Here is a 17,500-nt window from a genome sequence, read left to right on the forward strand (position 1 = left end):
CTATGGTCATTGTTGAGTTGAAAAGGATTTCAGCTGCTAGGATTTTAATTTCTTTACAATAGTTTTCTTTCAATCTTTCCCTCTCGAGATTTCGTTAAAGACTACAAAGATTTTCATGTTTGTATGGTAATTTATGGACGCTCTACATGAATAATTACTTCTACCTGCTAGAAGACCCAATTCCTACTCAAAGGTTTGGAATTTTTTACTTTAAAATTTCAGGGAAATATAAATCGCAGAGGATTTGGTGGCTTGGAATTTTCGGTTCAAAGCGACCTTTTGGTCTTCAGGTATTCAAGTGTCATAGTGTGACCTACCTTTAGCCATACGACGAGAAGAGAACATTTAATTCAATAGTTTCAACTACCTGACAGTCATAAACGTCTAATGGGTAAAATTGGTAATTAAATACGAAAGTAGCGTAGTAGCCATAAAAATGTCCCGAGGCAACAAATAAGATTATCATAGCCCTATGTCACATTAATAATCTATAACAACATAGAAAGAGAACAGAAATATCGAAAATGGAAAATTTTTTAGAAAATAAATGATTTTAAAACAATTAAAAAGGCGTTGAGTTCGGCCGGGCCGAACTTTGGATACCCACCACCTCGAGTGTATATGTAAACAACCTTTCACCAAAATCCGGTGAAAATTGCATTCCTTATGCCTTATGATTATAAATGCCAAGTTTTTGGAGCCAAGACTTTAAATCGAGATATCGGTCTATATGGCAGCTATATGCAAATCTTCATCGTTCTAGACCAAATTGCAGAAATATGTGGAGGGGCTTAACTTAACTCTCTGTCCCAAATTTCGGCAACATCGGACGATAAATGCGCCTTTTATGGGCCTAATACCCTAAATCGAAGGATCGGTCTATATGACAGCTATATCTAAATCTGGACCGATCTAAATGAAATTGAAGAAGGACCGATCTAAATGAAATTGAAGAAGGATGTCGAAGGGCCTAACACAACTCACTGTCCCAAATTTCGGCGACATCGGACGATAAATGCGCTTTTTATGGCCCCAAAACCTACAACCGAGAGATCGGTCTATAAGGCAGCTATATCCAAATCTGGACCGATCTGTGCCATAATGCAGAAGTATATCAAGGAGTTTAACCTAACTCACTATCCCAAATTTCGGCGACATCGGACAATAAATTCGCCTTTTATGGCCCTAAGACCCTAAATCGGAGGATCGGTCTATATGGCAGCTATATCCAAATCTGAACCGATCTGGGCTGAATTGCCAAACACAACTCACTGGCCCAAATTTCAGCAAAATATGATAATAAATGTGACCTTTAGGGGCCTAAGACCCTAAATCGGAGGATCAGTCTATATGGCAGCTATATCCAAATCTGAACCGATCTGGGTCAAATTGACGTAGGATGTTGAAGGGCCAAACACAACTCACTGGCCCAAATTTCAGTAAAATCGGATAATAAATGTGGCTTTTATGGGCCTAAGATCCTAAATCGGAGGATCGGTCTATATGGCAGCTATCGGTCTATATGGCAGCTACATTTATTGTCCGATTTTGCTGAAATTTGAGACAGTGAGTTATGTTAGGCCCTTTGACATTGCTCTTCAATTTGGCCCAGATCGGTTCAGATTTGGATATAGCTTTAATACAGACCAATCTCTCGACTTAAACTCTTGTCCCCATAAAAGCAAGTTTACAAACCGACTTCGCTGAAATTTGACTCAGTGACTAATGTTAGGCCTTTCGACATCCATGTCGTGTATGGTTCAAATCGGTCTATATTCGGATATAGCTACCAAAACGGCTAATATTTTGTTCTACAAAATTGAACAATGACTTGTACCTATAAGACCTCTCAATATCCGTGTCGAATTTGATCCAAAACGGACCATATTTTGATAAACCTGCTATGGGGGCATAAATTATGCATTTTCCACCGCATTATGACGAAAGGTGGTTGATATATGCATACCCGAGGTGGTGGGTATCCAAAGTTTGGTCCGGCCGAACTAAACGCCTTTTTACTTGTTAGATGCGTTTTTTATACCCACACCACTACTATATACAGGGTATTATAACTTAGTGCATTTGTTTGTAACACCCAAAAGGAAATGAGATAGAGATAGTTTGATAAGTATACCGATCGATTCAGAATCACTTACTGATTCGATTTAGCAAAGTCCGTCTGTCCGTCCGTCTGTCCGTCCATCTGTCCGTCTGTCCATGTTAATTTGTGTACAAACTACAGGTCGCAATTTTCATCCGATCATCTTCAAATTTGGTACGGGCATAATTTTTGGCCTAGAGACGAAGCCTATTGAAATTAGAAAAAATCGGTTCAGATTTGGATATAGCTTCCATATATATGTTCGACCGATTTGCAGTAATAATGCAATAAAATGGTTATTTGTTAACCGATTCTCTCGAAATTTGGCAGGAAGGACATTACTGGTGAATTTTATGGGAATCGGTTCAGATTTGGATATAGCTTCCATATATATGTTCGTCCGATTTGCAGTAATAATGCGATAAAATGGTCATTTGTAAACCGATGCTCTCGAAATTTGGCAGGAAGGATTTTCTTATGACTTTCGACATAACTGATGAATTTCATAAAAATCGGTTCAGATTTAGATATAGCTCCCATATATATGTTCGTCCGATTTGCTGTCATACAGCAATAAAATGGTCATTTGCTAACCGATTCTCTCGAAATTTGGCAGGATGGATTTTCTTATGACACTCGATATTATTGGCGAATTTCTTAGAAATCGGTTCTGATTTAGATATAGCTCCCATATATATGTTCGTCCGATTTGCAGTAATACATCAATAAAATGGTCATTTGTAAACCGATTCTCTCGAAATTTGGCAGGAAGGATTTTCCAATGACTTTCGATATTACTGGTGAATTTCACGGAAATCGGTTTTGATTTGGATATAGCTCCCATATATATATTCGTCCGATTTGCAGTAATACAGTAATAAAATGGACATATGTTAACCAATTCTCTCGAAATTCGACAGGAAGGATTTCTTTATGACTCTCGACATTATTGGTGAATTTCATTGTAATCGGTTCAGATTTGGATATAGCTCCCATATATATGTTCGTCCGATTTGCAGTAATACAGCAATAAAATTATCATTTGTTAACCAATTCTCTCGAAATTTGGCAGGAAGGATTTTCTTATGACACTCGATATTATTGGCGAATTTCTTAGAAATCGGTTCAGATTTAGATATAGCTCTCATATATATATATATATATATATATATATATATATATATATATATATATATATCTATCGCCCGATTTACACTTTTAGATCCACTGCAAGCGCATTTATTGACCAATCTTCCCAAAATTTTGTACAACGCTTTCCTCGAAAAATTCCACAATATCCATAAAGTTTGGTCCAAATCAGTTCAGATTTAGATGTAGCTCCCATCTATATGTTCCTCAGATTTTGGGTAATTTATTGTCATTTGTCAACCGTAGTTATTTCATCTATTTTAAAATAAGATGTAGCCCCCCTTTTGTGTTTATGGGGTAGGTGTAGGGTATTATAAAGCGGCACCGCCCGACTTTTGCCTTTCCTTAGTATTTTCATCATAGATCCTTTAACATGTGCTCTGCTTTTCCTGAGAATTATATGGATTTGACAAGCGAATAATAAGAAAATCCTTTTTTTTGAAATTCTTATCATCTTAGAAAATCTCCTGCAAATGAAAAGCTGTGAAATAATGCGGCTATTCTTCTAAGATTTTCGAAATCATGTGTCACACAGAAGTCCTTCTTAAGGAATTATCAGTTGGTTGCAATTTTGTGGGTATTATGCAAAAGGGTGGTAAAAAGGATCTACCATCATATCTTATCATGTAAGTGAATACAAGTAGTTAAGGTCGTTGTGCCGACTAATTTTGAGGCTTTGCCATTTTTTTTTTTGCTGCCATGGCATGCGAGTGTAAACACCCCTTAAATTACAAGGCAACTTTTTAATCAACATCTTCTTCATTGCAATGCCCTATGGTTAAGGGAGAGACTTTTTTTGTGAGTGTGAAATCCCCTTTTACTCTTTCTTTATGGTATTTCCAAATCAAGACTGTTACTTATCCTTTACACAAGCTTATGTCGCTTTGACCATTTGTATGAGCGTGTGTGTGGGTGTGTGTGTGTGTGGGTGTGGGTGTTTGGTTTATGTCGTCTAACTCGAAAAAATATTTTGCCAAGAAATGGAATTGAATGCCATGTGTGATGACGATGGTGATGATGATGATGATGATGATGAGGATTGCATAAAAGGCTCTAGGATAATCATACACGCAGGGCCATGGCTAAGGAAGTTTTTGTAGAATTCCAAAAAAAGCAATCTTTGCCAAAAAAAACGCAAAGGAAGACAACGACAATTGTAACATGATATTTTACTTTTATATGTATGTTTTCTATAGCCTGAAAGTCCTGATTGTTGAGGGAGGTCCTTTTTTTCCTATCTCAGCCGTTTTGTGTCATATTCTCTGTACTTCTCATTGCTGTGTTTTCTGCTCTGTATTTTTCCTTTTGCCAAGATGCTGGCTTTGGAAGTATCCTTAAAAAGGATACTGACTGGCTCAATTCAATTTGTAACAAAGTCTTTGCCTCCCAACTCAACTTTCGGCCTGATCGGGGAGGTTAGCATCTTTTTTTCTTCTGGTTATCTCGTTTTCATTTTATTTTATTAGTAAGTTAACACCCACAAAACGACATACTCAGGCCATGTAATTCAGTGAGGCACCCCCACCCCTCCATTTTTCCTTGGGCCACTATGGCTGTCTATGTTCGTTCGTTCGTCCGTCTGTTTGTCTGTCTCTCTTTCCACCGAAAAGTGTGTAATTTAAACGTATTTCTGTTAATTTTATATTATTTTTATTCTCCCATCATCCTGTTCCTTTGGTTAGACTTTTTGGGTGTTTTTCGTTTTCTTCTCCATCTCGATCTCTTGCTCATCTACTGTGCCACACTTAGTTTAGTACTCAACTTTGGCTTTTAATTAAGTGTAAATGATACACAACCATAAATATACCCAACCAGACAAGAAATAGCTTCACTGAAAAATAGGAAACAAAAAAAAAAAAAACACGAACAGCGACATGGAGAAGTCAAGTCTAAAAGGACTTCATAGAGTGGCACAGCAGCTGCCGGAGAGCATGGGAATAAATAAGGGAAGCATATGGCTAAGGAATTACTAATGAGTGCATGAAAAAAGCACAGGGTACTGCCAATTCAAAAAAAATGGTGAATGTCTTAAGATTTTAAATGAACTGAATTATAAGGTCCATGTTTCAGGGCATCCAAAGCGGGTGTTAAGGAGCTATGAACTTTCACAAGTCACAGGTATACATTTTTTACCAAACAAGTAACATAGAACAAGTAAAACCGTGCTAAGTTCGGTCGGGCCGAATCTTATAAACCCCCCATCTGTCGAGTTCTTTGCGCAGTATCTGTTTTTAGGCAAACAAAGTATAATGAATAAGGACGAAGGAGCAGCTATATCAAGTTATAGTCCGATTCGGGGCTCAAGAAGCACAATCGGGAGATTGGTTTATATGGGAGCTGTATCAAGCTATAGATTGATTCTGACTATGTTGAAGGCCATGGGAAGAGCCGTTGTACCAAATTTGTGCCAAATCGGACGAAAATTGCGCCCTCTAGAGGCTCAAGAAGTCAAGACCCAAGATCGCTTTATATGGCAGCTATATCAGGTTATGGACGGATTTGAACCATATATAGCACAGTAGTTGGAAGTGGTCTTGAAACACCATGTGCAAAATTTCAGTCAAATCGGATGAGAATTGCGCCCTCTAGAGGCTCAAGAAGTCAAGACCCCAGATCGGTTTATATGGCAGCTATATCAGATTATGCACCGATTTGAACCATACTTCGCACAGTTGTTGGAAGTGGTATCGAAATACTATGTGCGAAATTTCAGTCAAATCGGAAGAGAATTGCGCCCTCTAGAGGCTCAAGAAGTCAAGACCCCAGATCGGTTTATGGATCGGTTATGGATCGATTTGAACCATACTTCGCACAGTTGTTGGATGTTATATAAAAACACGATGTGCAACCATACATAGCATAGTGGTTGGAAGTGATATCAAAACACTATGTGCAAAATTTCAGCCAAATCGGAAGAGAATTGCGCCCTCTAGAGGCTCAAAAAGTCAAGACCCAAGATCGGTTTATATGGCAGCTACATCAGGTTATCAACCGATTTAAACCATACTTCGCACAGTTGTTGGAAGTGATATAAAAACACGATGTGCAAAATTTCAGTCAAATCGAATAAGAATTCCGCCTTCTAAAAGCTCAAGAAGTCAAGACCCAAGATCGGTTTATATGGCAGCTATATCAGGTTATGGACCGATTTGAACCATACTTGGCACAGTTGTTGCATATCATAACAAAACACGTCGTGCAAAATTTCATTCTAATACGGTAAGAAATGCGCCCTCTAGAGGCTCAAGAACTCAAAACCCAAGATCGGTTTATATGGCAACTATATCAAAACATGGACCGATATGGCCCATTTACAATCCCAACTGACCTACACTAATAAGAAGTATTTGTGCAAAATTTTAAGAGGCTAGCTATACTACTTCAAAAGTTAGCGTGCTTTCGACAGACGGACGGATGGACGGACGGACGGACAGACGGATGGACAGACGGACGGACATGGCTAGATCGACTTAAAATATCATGACGATCAAGAATATATATACTTTATGGGGTCTTAGACGAATATTTCGAGTAGTTACAAACAGAATGACAAAACTAGTATACCCCCCATCCTATGGTGGAGGGTATAAAAAAAATTTAAGTTAGGAATCCCGTGCTACTGACAAAATCCATAAAAGTTTTCAATACCACCACCCTAAGTTAATTCACGTCTGGTATTGTTTCTCCACCTAAGCTTCGGTATCTGTTAGATGCGAAAGCCGGACAATGACAAAGGCAATACTCCAACGTCTCATCATCTTCCCCGCATGCCCTACACATACAATCACTTGCCTCACCGATTTTACATAAGTGAGCTCATAGTCTTATTTATCCCTTTATGAGACCAATAGCTATACTGACCTCCTCCTTACTTCCTTTCAGTAATAGCCTCGTCTTCTCACAATCTGGATCCCCCCATAGGATTTTCGCCGTCCTACCGATCGTTTCGCTGTTCCACAATGTTGCATGAGAATTCGTCGCCCACATTCTTAACTTGGACTACGTCGACCCGAAAGTCTTCGGGTTAACCAAGTTTATTGACAGCAGTCCTCTGGCCTTCACCGCCATATCGTCTGCCCTTTCATTTCCCCTTACTCCGTTATGGCCTGGCAACCAAACGATGCGAATTTTCCCTTCCTCAGAGAAGGCGTTAATCTGCTTCTTACACTGCAATACTGTTCGTGACCTTACCGTCCTGGTTTTTATTGCCCTTATGGCAATTTTACTAACGGTAATGATGTTCAGACTCGAGGTCCTCGAGTTAGCACCACACCACTTCACGAATTCCGTGATCGCCCGTATCTCCGACTGTAGGGCAGTATTATGTTCAGCCAGTCTAAAACAGATCTCAGTCTCTAGGTTCTCAATGCAAAACCCCCCGGCCCCCTCTGTCCTCTAGCTTTTTTCCATCCGTGTAACATGATCTTTCAGATGGCAATCCTAGGGTTCCGTCAATCCAAGACTGTGCCGATGGCAGCAGTGCCTTGCACTCGACTTCAAGGTTTATCTCAATGTAAACCCCCCGGCCCACTCTGTCCTCTAGCTTTTAACCATCCGTGCAAGATGATCTTTAGATGGCAATACTAGGGTTCTGTCAATCCAAGACTGTGCCGATGGCAGTAGGGCCTCGCATTCGACTTCAGGGTTCATCTCAGGTATCCGATCGGAAACCTTTTCCCTTCCCTTCCAGGTTTCCTATCGTCGCCTCGATTATACCGCAATGGTATGAGCTGCTCCTATCCTCAATCCTTTCTCCCATTGTCTTAAGTCTCACAGCCGCAGTTTCCGCCTCACTTTTAATCTGTATGTCGATGGGTCGGATATCTAGAATTGTCTCCAGTGCCCTAGTGGGCATGGTCCTCATCGCTCCGCCTATGCCAAGACAACATGTTCTCCGAACCTGTTGTATGGTCCTTATGTTGCAATTATTCTTCAAAAGCAGTCCACCAAACTACTGAGGCGTAAGTAAGTATTGGTCTTATCACGCTCCTGTAGAGCCAGTAGACTATTCTCGGCTTCAGACCCCATTTCGAGCCAACGGCCGGTCTACATAGTGCCCAAAATCTGTGAGCTTACTCAGTACGCTTCAGAATGTGACACTTCCAATTCAGTTTCCTGTCCAAGATCACTCCCAAGTCTTTGACCTTGTCAGATATCGAAATCGTCCTATTGAGGAAACGTGGTGCTTTAAATTGGCCCTCCTTCGTCTTTCTTGTGAACTGACATATTTCAGTCTTCTCTGGGTTAACATTGAGACCTCTGGGTCTAGTGCAGTCATATGCCATATACAAGACTCTTTCGGCCCTTCGGCATAGCTCGTTCGGATCCTTACCCCTTAGAAGTATTGCAACATCGTCTGCGCAGCAGACGGGTTCAAATCCTTCCTCAGTCAGCATCCGTAATAGGTCATTCATGGTGGGCACCCATAGGAGTGGCGATTAAATGCCTCTCTGGGTCTAGTCCAGTCATATGCCATATGCAAGACCCTTTCGGCCCTTCTGCATAGCTTGTTTGGATCCTTACCGTTTAGAAGTATTATAACATCGTCTGCGTAGCAGGCGGGTTCAATTCCCTCCTCAGTCAGCATCCGTAATAGGTCATTTATTTTGGTCACCCATAGGAGTGGCGATAAATGCCCCCCTGTGGCGTGTCCTGTGCCACTTTCTCCCTTATATTCATGCCATGGGACACACAATTTATCCGCCTGTTCCTTAGCATATGGTTTATCCAGTCTCTAAGGACCGGGTCCACCCGCTAATGGTCTAAGCATTGAATCAATGTGTCCTTCCGCACATTGTTAAAAGCCCCCTCGATGTCAATGCATACCGCCAGTGTGTACGTTTTGGCATTGAAGGATTTTTCTATTTTATGCACAACCTCAATGATAAGGGGCCTCCTTTTTATAGCCGAGTCGGAACGGCTTGCCGCAGTGTGACACCTCTTTTGAGAGGAAGTTTTTACATGGCATAGTTCCTCACATATGTCGCCAGCAATTTGTCCAATTTGGCTGAAATTTGTGCCAAGTACGGCGCAAATCGGTCTTTAACCTGATGTAGCTCCCATATCAACCGGTCTCTCGATCATCCTTGTTCGGTTCCTAGAAGCTTTAAGTTTTGCTGGTTTGACACAACTCAATGTCCCAAATTTTATCAAAATCGCACAATGAATGCGTCTTTTATGGTCCCAAGACCCTAAATCGGAGGATCGGTCTATATGGCAGCTATATCCAAATCTGGACCGATCTAGGCCAAATTAACGAAGGATGTCAAAGAGCCTAACACAACTCACTGTCTCAAATTTCAGCACAATCGGATAATAGATGAGGCTTTTATGGTTCCAAGACCCTAAATCGAAGGATCGGTCTATATGGCAGCTATATCCAAATCTGGACCGATCTAGGCCAAATTAACGAAGGATGTCAAAGAGCCTAACACAACTCACTGTCTCAAATTTCAGCACAATCGGATAATAGATGAGGCTTTTATGGTCCCAAGACCCTAAATCGAAGGATCGGTCTATATGGCAGCTATATCCAATTCTGGACCGATCCAGGCCAAATTAACGAATGATGTCGAAGGGCCTAACACAACTCACTGTCCCAAATTTCAGCAAAATCGGATAATAAATGAGGCTTTTATGGTACCAAGACCCTAAATCGAAGGATCGGTCTATATGGCAGCTATATCCAAATCTGGACCGATCTAGGCCAAATTAACGAAGGATGTCAAAGAGCCTAACACAACTCACTGTCCCAAATTTCAGCATAATCGGATAATAGATGAGGCTTTTATGGTACCAAGACCCTAAATCGAAGGATCGGTCTATATGGCAGCTATATCCAATTCTGGACCGATCTAGACCAAATAAACGAAGGATGTCGAAGGGCCTAACACAACTCACTGTCCCAAATTTCAGCATAATCGGATAATAAATGAGGCTTTTATGGTCCCAAGACCCTAATTCGGAGGATCGGTCTATATGGCAGCTATATCCAAATCTGAACCGATATGGGCCAAATTATGGAATGATGTAGGGTAGCCTTGCACATCTCACTGCCCCAAATTTCGGCAAAATTGGATAATAAATGTGGCTTTTATGGGCCTGAGACCCTAAATCGGCGGATCGGTCTATATGGCAGCTATATCCAATTCTGGACCGATCCAGGCCAAATTAACGAATGATGTCGAAGGGCCTAACACAACTCACTGTCCCAAATTTCAGCAAAATCGGATAATAAATGAGGCTTTTATGGTCCCAAGACCCTAAATCGGAGGATCGGTCTATATGGCAGCTATATCCAAATCTGGACGGATCTGGGCCAAATTATGGAATGATGTAGGGTAGCCTTACACAACTCACTGTCTCAAATTTAAGCAAAATCGGATAATAAATGTGGCTTTTATGGGCCTACGACCCTAAATCGGCGGATCGGTTTATAAGGGGCCTACATCAAGATATAGTCCGATATAGCCGATCTTCGAACATAACCTGCTTACGGACAAAAAAAAAGAACCTATGCAAAGTTTCAGCTAAATATCTCTGTTATTAAAGACATATTGAAGGACAGACGGACGGACAGACAGACGGTTAGATGGACAGACAGACAGGGAGAAAGAATGATGGACAAATATACGGACAGATAGATGGTAAGAAGGACAGACAGTTAGACATGGAGATAAGTCATCAGACAGACTATCCCTTTCAAGGTTCAGCTCAATTTTATGTTTCCTTTTGTTGATAGCTAAGTGTGAATGGCGAACCGCTGTTCGAAATCTTCTTCTAGAGAATTTTTAGGTGGCCTCAGAAATTTCGCCAGCATAAGTGGAAGAGAGAATAGTCATCGCTGAAATAAGTTTCGCATGTTTTTGTCAGGATTAGAACCCAGACATTCAGCACCATTGACGGACATGCTGACCCATAAGCTGGGGTGGCTTCGGAATCTGAGGCATATCCTATATACGCGAGTTACAGCAAACCCTTAATCGATTTCTTTAAATTTTGATATTATTGATATTTTTCTAAGAGTTTGCCTCGCCATTTCTCTAAGTGTTGTACACCCATTCAAATGAATGCCAAATAAGTTTATATTGCCAAGAATAAATCCTTTCTACACAATTGAAGTTAAACACATAAATTTGCCCCCAAATCTTGTCTCTAACTCTCTCCATCTCTCTCCGCCTCTCACACTTACCCACACTTTATACAATCTGTCATATTTTATTCAAATGTTATGGATTTAATAGCTTCAATCTTCCTTCCACACACACACTCACAAATGTGTGTGTGTGTGTGTGTTTGTGTTTTTCTCTCTACTCATATATTCCTAGATATTAATGCAATTGTAGCATATCGTATGTGAGTGAAATATTCTTTTTTTTTTTTTGTTCTTCTACTTGCGGACTCTGCTTCATCTGCATTTGACTTCATTTTGCTTTTGGGTCCTCACTGCATGCTCATAGAAGGAAATGCTGATTTTTGAAAATTTTCCGGTATTATTTCAAATTGAGGAAGCATAGAGAACTTTACTGCATGCAGGATTTATGCAGGACAAGCATCGACACTGCATGCCGGATTTATCTAAATGTTCATGATTTCAACTCGTCTGCATTCTGCATTTGACAATGCAGAAGACTTGGGGTATATTGGGGTGTAACGAAACACTGAAAAACAAAGGGAGAGAAAAAAAGAGTGATTACAATGATTGTGGCTAAAATGTTGTTGGAAGGAAAAAAAAAAGTGAGAATGAAAATCATCGAGTTTCGGTTAGGCCGAATCTCCTTTGCCTTCCACCATGGACCGCACCTGAGAAGTTTCTTTCTATAGATAGAAAGTTTCTTTCTGTAGACAGAAAGTAAAAAAGATTAATATCAAGCCAAAATAAGAAATGTCTATTGATTTTTATACCCACCACCGAAGGATGGAGGTATCTTCATTTTGTCAATCCGTTTGCAACACATCAAAGTATCCATTTCCGACCCTATAAAGTTTATATATTCGTGATCAGCGTAAAAATCTAAGACGATCTAGCCATGCCAGTCCGTCCATCTGTTGAAATCACGCTACAGTCTTTAAAAATAGAGATATTGAGCTGAAACTTTGCACATATTCTTTTTTTGTCCATAAGCAGGTTAAGTTCGAAGATGGGCTATATCGGACTATATCTTGATATAGCCCCCATATAGACCGATCCGTCGATTTAAGGTCTTAGGCTTATAAAAGACACATTTATTATCCGATTTTGCTGAAATTTGGTACAGTGAGTTGGGTTAGGCCTTTCGACATCCTTCTTCAATTTGGCCCAGTCCGGTCCAGATTTGGATATAGCTGCCATATAGACCGATCTCACGATTTAAGGTTTTGGACCCATAAAAAGCGCATTTATTGTCGGATAACGCCGAAATTTGGGACAGTGAGTTAAATTAGGCTCGTCAACATCTTTCTGCTATATGGCCATGATCAGACCAGATTTTGATATAGCTGGCATATAGACCGATCTGTCGATTCAAGGTTTTGGGCCCATAAAAGGCGCATTTGTTGTTCGATGTCGCCTAAATTTGGGACAGTGAGTTAAGTTAAGCTCCTCGACATACTTTTGCAAAATGGCTCAAATCGGTCCAGATTTGGATATAGCTGACATATAGACCAATCCTCCGATTTAGGGTCTTTGGCCCATAAAAGTCACATTTATTATCCGATTTTGCTGAAATTTGCGACAGTGGGTTGTGTTAGGCTCTTCGACATTCATCGTTAATTTCGCCCAGATTGGTCCAGATGTGGTTATAGCTGCCATATAGACCGATCTGCCGATTTAGGGTCCTAGGCCCATAAAAGCCACATGTATTATCCGATTTTGCTGAAATTTGGAATATTGAGTTATATTAGTCCCTTCAACAACCCTCTTAAATCTGGCTCAGATCGGTCAAGATTTGGATATAGTTGCCATATAGACCGATCCGCCGATTTAATGTCTTAGGCCCATAAAAGCCACATTTATTATCCAACTTTGCTAAAAGTTGGGACAGTGAGTTGTATTAGGCACCTCAACATCCTTCTTCAATATGGCCCAGATCGGTCCACATTTGGATATAGTTGCCATATAGACCGATCTCTCGATGTAAGGTTTTTGGACACATAAAAATCTCATTTATAGTCGGATAACGACGAAATTTGGGACAGTGACGCAAAATAAATCCCTCGATATACTTCTGTAATATGGCACATATCGGTCCAGATTTGGATATAGCTGTCATATAGACCCATCTCTCGATTTAAGGTTTTGGACCCATACAAGGCGTATTTATTGTCCGAGTTCGGCGAAATTTGGGACAATGAGTTAAATTAAGCCCGTCGACATCCTTCTGCGATATGGCCATGATCGGTCCAGATTTGGATATTGCTGCCATATAGACCAACCCTCCGATTTAGGGTCTTTGACCCATAAAACTCACATTTATTATCCGATTTTGCTGAAATTTGGGACAGTGGGTTGTGTTAGGCTCTTCGACATCCGTCGTTAATTTTGCCCAGATTGGTCCAGATTTGGTTATAGCTGCCATATAGACCGATGCGCCGATTTAGGGTCCTAGGCCCCTAAAAGCCACATGTATTATTCGATTTTGCTGAAATTTGGGACGGTGAGTTGCATTAGGCCACTCGTATTTCACTCATCTGTCTTCAATTTGGCCTAGATCGGTTCAGATTTGAATATAGCTGCCAAATAAGCTGATCTCTCGATTTAAGGTCTGAAGCCCATAACAGATATTACGCCCATTTATTGTCGGATTTGGCCGAAATTTGGCCCAGTAAGTTGTGTTAAACCCTTCGACATTCTTATACAATTTGGCTCAGATCGGTCCAGATTTGGATATAGCTGTCATATAGACCGATCCGCCGATTTAGGGTCTTAGGCCCATAAAAGCTACATTTATTATCCTATTTCGCTGAAATTTGGGGCAGTGCGTTGTGTTAGGCTTTTCGACATCTTTCTGCAATTTGACCCAGATCGGTCCTGATTTGGACATAGCTGCCATATAGACCGAGATAGATCAGATTTAGATATAGCTCCCATATATAACTTTCATCCGATATGGAATTTTTTTACTATAGCAGCCATAATTTTGGTCCGATCTTTACAAAATATGGCATGAAGTATATTATTCGGCGTCTTCATATGTGTGCAAAATTTCATAAAAATCGGTTCAGATTTTTATATAGCTCCCATATATAACTTTCATCCGATATGGAATTTTTTGACTATAGCATCCATAATTTTGGTCCAATCTTTACAAAATTTGGCGTGAGGTGCTTTATTCGGCGTTTTCATATGTGTGCAAAATTTCATAAAAATCGGTTCAGATTTATATATAGCTCCCATATATATCTTTCATCCGATATGACCTTTTAAGGCTGTAGGAGCCACAATTTTGGTCTGATCTTTACAAAATTTGGCGTGAGGTGCTTTATTCGGCGTCTTCATATGTGTGCAAAATTTCATAAAATTGGTTCAGATTTAGATATAGCTCCCATATATATCTTTCATCCGATATGGTCTTTTACGGCTGTAGAAGCCACAATTTTGTTCCGATCTTTACAAAATTTGGCGTGAAGTGCTTTATTCAGCGTCTTCATATATATGCAAAATTTCATAAAAATCGGTTCAGTTTTATATACAGCTCCCATATATATCATTCATCCGATATGGCCTTTTACGGCTGTAGAGCCACAATTTTGGTCCGATCTTTACAAAATTTGGCATGGGGTGTTTAATTTTATGTCTCCATATGTGGGCAAAATTTCGACAAAATCGGTTTAGATTTAGATATAGCTTCCATATATAACTTTCATCCGATATGGAGTTTTAAGGCTGTAGCAGCCACAATTTTGGTCCGATCTTTACAAAATTTGGCGTGAAGTGCTTTATTTAGCGTCTTCATATATATGCAAAATTTCATAAAAATCGGTTCAGTTTTATATATAGCTCCCATATATATCATTCATCCGATATGGCCTTTTACGGCTGTAGAGCCACAATTTTGGTCCGATCTTTACAAAATTTGGCATGGGGTGTTTTATTTAACGTTTCTATATGTGTGCCAAACTTCATCAAAATCGGTATAAATTTAGATATAGCTTCCATATATAACTTTCATCCGATATAGAATTTTTTGGGTATAGCAGCTCCAATTTTGGCCCGATCTTTACAAAATTTGGCAAGAGGTGCTTGATTTGACGTCTACATATGTGTGCAAAATTTCGTTAACATCGGTTCAGATATAGATATAGCACCTATATATATCTTTTATCCGATAAAGAGTTTAAAGGCTGTAGCAGCCACATTCATTCGATATAACTCCCATATAATCTTTTATCCGATATGGCCTGTGGAAAGGATGTGGAAATCTAAATTTGTATATACTTAAGATCAAATAAAAATAGCAAATTTTGCCCATGAACATTCCACTAAGGAGCAGGGGCAAACTTCTCACAGTCCGATTCAAGTTTTTAAGCTCAATGAAAAGGGGCCTTCTTTTTTTATAGCCGAGTCCGAACAGCATGCTGCAGTGCGACACCTCTTTGGAGACAAGTTTTACATGGCGTAGTTCCTCTTAAATATTGCCAGCATTAGGAGGGGAAAACCACCGCTGAAAATGTTTTCCGATGGTCTCGCCAGGATTCGAACTCAGGCGTTCAGCGTCATAGGCGGACATGCTAACCTCTGCGCTACGGAGGCCTCCAATCACCTTAGTACATTTTCCCTGCTCTTCGAATGTCATGTCCATATTTCCAAAAAATATAGTTTAAGTGCACCAGTCAGACTTTTTTGTTTTGTCAATGATTTAGCTGCAATTTCATTTCTTCAAATTAACACCATCCCCCTCCGATCCGATTGCCTGGGCAAATCAATTGAGTGTAAATTAATTAAAATTGCCATAAATAATTAAAAATATTTACAAATTATTCGGGTTAAAATGATCCAATTAAAAATGTTATTACTTTTAATTTCTTTGCAGACGACTCCACAAGGACGATCCAAAGGATATGGCAAAAGATTGAAAAGGTATTTATATGGCAAAGTTCATAATTACTTATAAATATCTAAAATTCATGTTTATGGCTATAACGATGCTTGGTTTTATGGTCCAAGTCATAACTTCATTTCAATTGGGGTAGGTGACTGAAAATGTATGTGTGGTACAAAATGCAACCACAAGACACATGCATTGAGAGCTGAGATATTTTTGATAGAATTTGCTACCGAAAACATTAGAAATTTTGCAAAAATGTTAAAAAAATAAAAGATTTTGTTAATATTTGCTTGTTATAGGAAGTTTTGTCAAATTTTCAAGGTCATGTTTGGGGGGTGTTTTGGAGAAGGGGAGAATCCCCAGAATTTTGGTAGGGAAAGTGGATATCAATATCGTGTTCTACTCTCAAGCACCTTTAGTTTGAGCCCCATATTAGCATGGTCGGTAAATATGTCTGATTTAAGGGTAGGTGGAGCGGCCTCCCAAACACCGTATTTGAATATCAGATTTATTTCCCACTCCCACTCTTAACTACCTTTCCTTTGGGTTCCAAATTGTCGTGATTGGTCTATAAATATATATTTGATAGGTTTTTGGGGGTGGGATGGCTACCCAAGGTACCCCATCCGAAATTTGGATTTAAAATTTTTGGTTTAAGGTTACTAAAAGAAAGCATACAAAATTTCACTTAAATCGCACTACCCATCTCCGAGATCTGGCGTTTCTGGGTAAGAGGGAGAGTGTGCCTCCCTTCAGATATCAAAAAAAGTAGTACCCCATTTTCACCGCGGGGGCCATTATACATAATCTGTGTAAATATCAAGAAAACCGGTTTAGCCGTTTTTGAGTCTATACGGAACAGACAAAAAACCAAGCACAAATTTATTTTTATTCCCATCACCATAGGATTGGGGGTATATACATTTAGTCATTCCGTTTGCAATACATCGAAATATCCATTTCCGACCTTAAAAGTGTATATTTTTCGAATTGTCGTAAAATTCTATGACGATTTAACGATGTCCGTGTGTCTGCCGACTATACGCCGACTATATGAAAAATCCGCAATTACTTTCTGGGCAACCCAATAGCTCCCACATAGACCGATCTGCCGATTAAAAGTCTGAAGCCCATAAAAACTGCATTTATAACCCGATTTCGCTGGAATTTGAAACAGTGACTTATATTAAGCCTCCCGTCTTCCAATCAGCAAATGGTCCAGATC

General features: G+C 39.8%; 2 protein-coding genes across 2 annotated transcripts in view; one reads left to right on the forward strand and one right to left on the reverse strand.

The window, feature by feature from the left end:
* Positions 1-10, reverse strand: part of LOC106090099 (septin-2-like) — a 1,257-nt gene extending 1,247 nt beyond the window's left edge. Inside the window, exon 1 of the mRNA XM_013256186.1 lies at positions 1-10. This exon is cut by the window's left edge and continues 1,247 nt beyond it. Within this exon, the coding sequence (XP_013111640.1) occupies positions 1-10 (10 nt within the window).
* LOC106090101 (uncharacterized) overlaps positions 1-17,500 on the forward strand; it is a 339,431-nt gene that overhangs the window by 119,081 nt on the left and 202,850 nt on the right. The window contains exon 3 of the mRNA XM_059369225.1: positions 16,261-16,307. The gene's annotated coding sequence lies outside the window, so the exon portion shown is untranslated. The remainder of the gene's footprint in view (positions 1-16,260; positions 16,308-17,500) is intronic.

The sequence above is a fragment of the Stomoxys calcitrans genome, chromosome 5 (genome assembly GCF_963082655.1).
Source record: "Stomoxys calcitrans chromosome 5, idStoCalc2.1, whole genome shotgun sequence".
Taxonomy (NCBI): domain Eukaryota; kingdom Metazoa; phylum Arthropoda; class Insecta; order Diptera; family Muscidae; genus Stomoxys; species Stomoxys calcitrans.